General features: G+C 33.5%; 1 protein-coding gene across 1 annotated transcript in view; it reads right to left on the bottom strand.

Moving 5' to 3' along the window:
- Nucleotides 1-6,017, bottom strand: part of HELRODRAFT_150820 (hypothetical protein) — a gene marked incomplete at both ends in the record, with an annotated part of 20,157 nt that extends 14,140 nt beyond the window's left edge. Inside the window, one exon of the mRNA XM_009030755.1 lies at nt 5,966-6,017. Coding sequence (XP_009029003.1) covers nt 5,966-6,017 — 52 coding nt within the window. The remainder of the gene's footprint in view (nt 1-5,965) is intronic.
- Nucleotides 6,018-8,765: the final 2,748 nt, after the last annotated feature.

Below are 8,765 nucleotides of genomic sequence, written 5' to 3' on the forward strand. Positions count from 1 at the left end.
TGGTTGGTTAGTCCGTTCGTTCGTTCGTTTGTTTGTTTGCATGTTTGTATTGTTTGTTGGTTTGGTCCGTCCGTTCGTTCGTTCTTGTTTGTTTGTTTGCATGTTTGTATTGTTTGTTGGTTTGGTCCGTCCGTTCGTTCGTTCTTGTTTGTTTGTTTGCATGTTTGTATTGTTTGTTGGTTTGGTCCGTCCGTTCGTTCGTTCTCGTTCGTTCGTTCTCGTTTGTTTGTTTGCATGTTTGTATTGTTGGTTGGTTTAGTCCGTTCGTTCGTTCGTTTGTTTGTTTGCATGTTTGTATTGTTTGTTGGTTTGGTCCGTTCGTTCGTTCGTTCGTTCGTTTGTTTGTTTGCATGTTTGTATGTTTGTCTGCTCAGCCGTACTTCTCATCCGCTACGATTTTGTTATTTTTTCCACAGTTTCAGAAATATTTCCAATGCAAGCAACCATTTCACTATTATTGATGTCTGTCTTTAATGCCGGTCGGTCAACCACATCCTTCTAAGTCATCATAGGTACGTTATCCACTTTCAATGTTTTTATAGATGCAAGTGCAAGTATGTGTGCGTGTGTGCGTGCGTGCGTGCGTGCGTGCGTGTGTAGGAGTCATTGTTGATGAGGGAGGAACAGATCCTTCTCCATCCAGCAGATGTTCCCACTGGTCAGTTGCTGCTGGAGTCCATTTTACAAAAAATCCTAAAAGTGATTGCAACGTACTGCCTCTCTGGTTGTTGTTCTCGCATTTTGGCTTCTATGCCACCGGATGATGATGATGGTGATGGAGGAGGAAATAAAAAGTGCCCAGAATCGTAGAGATACAAAAATGACATTAATGATGTTGAAGAGTGAAAATGTTTCACTTGAAATCCAAAGAAAATTTTTTAAATAAATACAAATTTCAATAATTTAGAGAAGACAAAATTGTATTTAACATCGTCAAAAATGATTTCAGAGGGAGTTAGATGACAATAGACGATGAACTGTTTATTTTAGTGGCTGAAAAGTGGGATTCACAAAACTCGAGTGTATTAATAACAGCGGTCTTTTCATCGTTAAAACATTTTCCAGTCAATTTAGTTTTAATTTCATTTTGAAAATTTTAAAATTATTTAAACAGCATTCAAACGAATTATGCATCAAATGAAATGAAATAATTTCTTTGTAGTCATTTCTTTGTCGTTTTTACTCTTATTTATTTTACTTTGTAATTTAGTTTTTTTTGGTATTGTTTGTTTTTGTTTACAAATTTTGATGACGTTTTGGTCTATTGATGTTTATGTCTAATTAGGAAGATTGTTTTTATTTTGTCTTTCACGATGCAGTTGGGTTTAATCGCTTACAAGAAATTTTATTCAGTGCTACAACTTGCGGTGAGTGACGATGATGATATGACTTGGTGATAAGATGGTAACGATGATGACGACGATGTAGCGATGTGGTTATCATTATAATGATGTTGAAGCGATGATATAATATAATGTAATAATAAAATTGCTTTGTTGGTAAGAAACTGTCAAGCTAGTTAAGCACCGATCTATCCGAGTGGACAACTGATGCCTGTGTAAAAGTTCAAGGACGAGGTCATCTAAGGTCATTTAAGATCATGGGGGTCTGATTACTGCGCCAGCTTTCGCTGCTTATATTCCGGAAAAAGATTTTGCTGTTGCTGCAGCTGAAGTATGGAGGTTACTCTCCGACCACTTGGAGGATGCTTTCCTCACTGGTTTCCTCAACTTTTAAAAAGTGAAACATCACCACGCAAACAATGAAGTATAAGGAACAGTGGTGGTGGTAGTAGTAGTAGTAGTAGTAGTAGTAGTAGTAGTAGTAGTAGTAGTAGTAGTAGTAGTAGTAGTAGTAGTAGTAGTAGTAGTAGTAGTAGTAGTAGTAGTAGTAGTAGTTTCTGTTCTTGTCACTTGTTTGTGATATTTGAAAGGCGATACGTCGTTAATATTAATTTAATTGCTCGTTTTATGTCTAACATTTGTTCAATTCATCAACATCACCGACAGTGATGGTAATAAAAGTTTTCAAACATTATCGTCAAGACGACGATGACGATGATGACGGGATGATGATGGTAACGTTAATGTAGATTGCATTTGTATTACTTAAAATGATATTTAAACATTTAAAATATATATACAGAAACCATTTTTTAACCATTTTTTAATATACGTGTAATCCTATTTTCTGTAGGACTTCTAGCATAATCATGTGGGCCACACACACAGATCCTTAAGTAGAAACAAAATTTTTTGGGAATATTATTGTCACTCACACACACACACACTCACACACGCACACACGCACAAACACACACAAATACACACACACATACATACACACACACGCATAACACATATATACAATATTAAACACAGGTGTATATTTATATTAATTACAAATCGAATACAGAATTTGTTGAGTGTAATGCGTCAGAAGTCTATAATACAATGACTTATAGAAAAATGAATTCATGGTTTGATAATTAACATAAAAGTAATAATGTTGAATAAAATTATAATTAACATTTCTTTTCATGAATTCACTCACCCATTCATTCATTCATTCATTCATTCATTCATTCATTCATTCATTCATTCATTCATTCATTCATTCATTCATTCATTCATTCATTCATTCATTCATTCATTCATTCATTCATTCATTCATTCATTCATTCATTCATTCATTCATTCATTCATTCATTCATTCATTCATTCATTCATTCATTCATTCATTCATTCATTCATTCATTCATTCATTCATTCATTCATTCATTCATTCATTCATTCATTCATTCATTCATTCATTCATTCATTCATTCATTCATTCATTCATTCATTCATTCATTCATTCATTCATTCATTCATTCATTCATTCATTCATTCATTCATTCATCCATCCATCCATTCATTCATTCATTCATCCATCCATTCATTCATTGATGTAGCGCTGACTTTAAAAGCGCCATCTTGCCAGTAAACTCTTGAACATATAAAAAACGTTATTCATCAATAAATAAATTTTCAAATTTTTACGAAGCACGTAAAAATTGTCATTCATGGTATTGAACTAATCTTCTCAATTGTTTGGCATCAACTGAATTTGACATATTCTTCAGAAATAACTTGATTTCAAAACGAAGTCGTCATAATTTAGTCCACCAAAAAGGACGCTGCAGTACTATAAAATTGGTTTTCTATCTGTAAAGGCATTTTGTTTGAACCAGGAGTGAGCATGCAACCCGAGAAGTAGGTTACTTTAAGCATGTTATCAAGTGGAAGTGAGTTTTAAAAAATAACTCTCAACTGATGTGGTCTAAATTATAATAATAATAATCTTAATGTTATTTTTATTATTAATGTTAGTGTGTTAGTACTACTACTATTTCCTTTACTTCAACAACAGCAACACCCACTACTACTTTTACTACTACTACTACTTTTACTACTACTACTGCTACTACTACTACTATTACTACTACTGCTACTACTATTACTACTACTACTACTACTACTACTACTACTACTACTACTACTACTACTACTACTACTACTACTACTGCTACTACTACTACTATTACTACTACTACTACTACTACTACTACTACTACTACTACTACTATTACTACTACTACTACTACTACTACTACTACTACTACTACTACTACTACTATTACTACTACTACTACTATTACTACTACTACTACTTTTACTACTACAACTACTACTATTACTACTACTACTACTACTATTACTATACTAATACTAATATAATACTACTACTAATATTACTACTGCCACTACTACTGCTACTATTAATATAACTATTATTATTATTCTCATTATTATTATTATTTATATTATTATTGTTGTTGTTGTTATTCATGTTTACAGAGCAGACAATTTTTTAGCTCCATTGATTTTTTTCAACACTGATTAGCTCGGCGATAAGCCAGCCATTTTTGTTTTTTTTGATTATCATTATGATTGTTATGATTATTGCTATGATGAAAATCATAATTATAATAAGAATAATAATAATATTATTAATATTATTAATAATAGTACAAGTAGTAGTAGTGGTGGTGATAGTAGTAGTAGTATTAGTAGTAGTTGTATTAGTAGTAGTAGTAAGAGTGGTAGTAGTATCAGCAGCAGTACTAGTAGTAATAGTAGTAATTGAATCTGAAAAAAGAATCCCATGTAACAGTTTTACACTAAGGAACAAGGCATTTAAAATCTCGGTTCGTTTATATAAAGCCCTGATGATCAAGTTTTTAATCAAATCATAATCAGCAAGCGTACAGCACGATTGATGAAAGTTATTAGTAGCGCAGAGCAAGCTTCGTATAGAATAGAAGTAAAAAGGAGCGTCTGCTGAATTAGCAAGCCACGGCTACAGTGAGACGACTACGTATGGAAATATTTTTGGTATAAATAGCAGATCAACACTGCTTAAAAATCAACAGTCATCGAGAAGCGTTCGAGTGATAAACGAACGTGGCCCAATCCCCCGAGAATGTAAGGAGGTTGTGAAGGGCCGAATCCTTTGTCCTCTAAGGACTTCTCGATGGTTTGGCTCAACGGAATTCTTACATACATGCATACTCACAAACACACAAAAACCCACACACACACACACACACACACACACACACACACACACACACACACACACACACACACACACATATGTACACACACACACATGTACACACACACCTACAGACAGGCAGACAACTCATATACATACAGACAACAATTGATGTTATAAATAAATTGATTATTATCCTCAATACAGCATAAATAATTTGTAAATTATATTAAATTATTACTATGTATATACAGATATATTACTATATTATGTCAAAGTATATATTTATATATATGTATATCTTTATATAATTATTTATTTATATGTTTATTTATTTGTGATAAATTCTAGCCATACATTTATCATCCAAGATGTGATATAGTGTGAGTTTATTTTTATAAAAACACACACACGCACACACATGCACACAAACGCACATACACGCACACACACGCACACGCACACACGCATGCAATATACCTAGAAGATGAAGACGATAAGGGTGATAATAATGATGATGATTGAGATGAAGATGATGTGTACAATTGGTGGTTAAATTTATTTGTGTGTGTGTGTGTGTGTTTGATTGATTGTATGTGTTTGTTTGTGTGCGTGTTCCACTCAAACACACACACACGCAGACACATACAAATACTCACACACACACACACATACAACAAATTTTTTTGCATTGTTTAGCAGTGCGAGACATAACATGAATACGACATCAGCCAAATTGTCGTCCATCTGATATTTTTATTATGAACATAATAATAATAATAATAATAATTATTATTATTATTATTTTAATATCTATTAATTAGTTGTCAATTAAATAGGATTTTATAATTATTTCATTATTAATATTTGGTATTTGGAGTTAGAAAATGAAAGGATGTTCCCATTATTATTATTATTATTATATAATATTTTACAAATAATTATTTAGTTATTATTAAAATTATATGAATAATGTCACACAAAAAGATTCAATTTTAGCTTAATTCGTTCGTTTTTATCATAAATAATTAGGCTTTGGTTTTTACAATTATTTAATATTTGGACGAGGTTATGATGTAGCGTACAGCCAAAACATACAAATGAATGAATGGAGGAAGGAATGGTTAGATGAATGAATGAATGAATGAACGATCGAACGAACGAACGAACGAACGAATGAATGAATGAATGAATGAACGAACGAACGAATGAATGAATGAATGAATGAACGAAGGAATGAACGAACGAACGAATGAACGAACGAACGAAAGAATGAAAGAGTGAATAGAGTGAATAATTGAATAAGCGGGCACATAAACAAACGAGTAAATAAATAAATGAGTGAATAAATAAAAATGTTCCCAACCTGATGATGGCCTGTCTGAGTAACGAGTGCAATAAACCCAAGCAGGCCACAGCTTCCCTGGCTGCTGCAGCTGCTGTTGCTGCTGCTGTTGCTGTTGTTGTTGTTGTTGATGGTGGTGTTGTTGGTTCGATTGTTGATGTACAGACGTCATAGTTGTCAATGCTGAGGACGGTGATGAGAGGGGTGCGGATAAAATTAAAGATGTTGATGTTGTTGTTGATGATGTTGTTGTTGTTGATGATGTTGTTGTTGTTGATGATGTTGTTGTTGTTGATGATGTTGTTGTTGTTGTTGATGTTGATGTTGTTGCTGCTGGTGATAATGACGATGATGATGAAACGGATGATGATGGCGATGATGATGTTGAAGAAGATGATGGCGATGTTAAAAATGATGACGATTTAATTTTTCTGTTGTTGTTGTTGTGATTGTTAAAAATAACGTTGCTGATGTTGTTTATTTTGTTGTCTGGGATATAGTAGTTGTGATTGTTGTTGATCGTACATGATTTGTTGTTGTTCAGTCCGTTGTTGCTTTTATTGTTGATTATGTTACCTACCTTTAGTTGACTACCTATACAACTGAAATTGACGTTGTTGTTGTTATTGTTGTTGTTAGTATTTATATTAATGCTATTGTTGTTGTTATTTTTGTTTATTTTGTTAGGTTGTTCATCCAACAATGTTGCCATGTTGAATGATTTTTTGCGGTGTTGATTTGGTTGTTGCTGTGTATACCGATGTTGTTGTTGATGCTGTTGTTGTTGATGTTGTTGTTGTTGTTGTTGTGACTGGGCAGAGGTTTGCAATGGTAGAGATTGGTTCTTCATTTTAGCATCGCTAGTATTTTCATTACTAGATGTAGTATCAACGGTCGTTGCAGTAGCAGAAGCAGCAGCAGAAGCAGCTGTAGTAGAAGTAGTTGTAGCAGTAGCAGCAGTAGTAGTAGTGGTAGTACTGTCGCACGCAACATCAACATCTTCATCATCAGCATGATGTTTATTACTATTTTTGTTATCCTCTTCACTTACATTTCTATTAGCATTACAATCCTCGTTATTATTATTATTGTTATTATTATTGTTATTATTATTATTGTTATTATTGTTTTTATTATTGTTATTTCTAATGTGGGGACTAGTACAAATTTTTTTTGATATTCCAAAACTGCTTTCGTCGTCATTTAACTCATCATAATTACTACAATCATCAATTTCGTTGTTGTTGTTGTTGTTGTTGTTGTTGTTGGATTTTCTCTTCCTTTTACTGCAGGCTGTGTTGCTTATATTGAAGTTCCTACTTACAAATCGATCGTTAACATCGTCTGCACCCTTGTTATTATTATTATTTTTATTGTTGTTATTGTTGCTGCTGTTGTTGTTGTTGCTGCTGCTGTTGTTGTTAACAAGTTTAATATTATTATTATGGTTATTATAATTATTGTTGTTGTTTATGTGATTTGAGGATGATGTCATTGAAGACATAAACGATGGTGACGTCATTAAAGATGATGATAACGATGATGTAGACGATGATGATGATGATGATGATGGCTGTGACCCTAAATAGTGCTGAAACATATTTGATAGTTGCTTAAACTCATTACAGGTATTATCAATTTCGGTTTCAATTTCAGCTTTGAAACCATCATCATGTAGAAATTTGTCTTCGTTGCTGTTGTTGTTGTTGTTGGTGTGTCTATTATTGTTAATGTTGTTGTTGATGTTGTTGATGTCGTTGATGTTGTTGATGTTGTTTTTGATGTTGTTGTTGCTGATGTTGTTGATGTTGTTGTTGATGTTGCTGTTGTTGTTGTTAATGATGTTGATGTTGTTATTGTTGTTGCTGTTGTTGATGCTGATGTTATTAGAGTCACTGAATGTTTCTTTGTTGTTTTTATAGGTTTGAGATGGTAGTGGGAGGCCTCGCTGAGTTGAAGACGGACTGCTCAAATGCGTTTGAAGGATTTGGTGGAAGTTTGATGGTGGGTGCGATTGGTGATGAACGGCTGAGGAAGGAAATGGAGGAGACGGTAGTTGTTGTTGTGTCTGTTGCAGCTGCTGTGGCTGTTGCAGTTGCTGTTGTAGTTGTTGTTGCTGTTGTAATAGAAAAAGTCTTTGATGCTGTAGTTGTTGTTGTTGCTGATGAAGTAATAGATAGAAGCGTCGTTGTTTGTGTTGATGGTGGTGGTCAAACTGCTTCGTATAATCAAACTTTGACATAATATCGTCGATTGCATTGTTGTAGTTCTTGTCCTTGATGTTATTGTTGATGTTGTCAATTTTAAGTTGGTTGTTGATGCGATTGAAGACATTAACGAACTGGGGATGAATGTAACTTTTACCGTCAAAACATTTCTCATGTAGGGTTGGGTTTTTGTAAAAATTAGAACAGAATGGAGAGTATTGGAAGAGGTTGATGTCATTGCTGTTGTTGTTGATGTTGCTGTTGTCGTTGTTGATGTTGTTGTTGTTGCTGTAGCCGTTGTAAAAGTAATTGATGTTTTGTGATTTAAGTCCGAAGTTTGGGTCAAGGATGTCTCGGACTTTGAAACTTCTGCGAGAAGTTGTTTTTCTGTTTGTGGTCTTTTTGTTGTTGTTTATTTTGTTGTTGTCGATGTTGCTGTTGTTGCTGATGTTGTTTTTGCTTTTTATGTGGATAATGGTTTTGTTGAGTTCATTTGCATTGACATTGTTATAAAGCTTAAGTAAGTTGATGTGATTTTCGTCTATAACATTTGGCGTGCATGAAAAAACTTTGTTGTTGTTGTTGTTGTTGTTGTTTTGGATTTTAACCTTGTG

This window comes from Helobdella robusta (assembly GCF_000326865.2).
Source record: "Helobdella robusta unplaced genomic scaffold HELROscaffold_7, whole genome shotgun sequence".
NCBI classification, from domain to species: Eukaryota; Metazoa; Annelida; class Clitellata; order Rhynchobdellida; family Glossiphoniidae; genus Helobdella; species Helobdella robusta.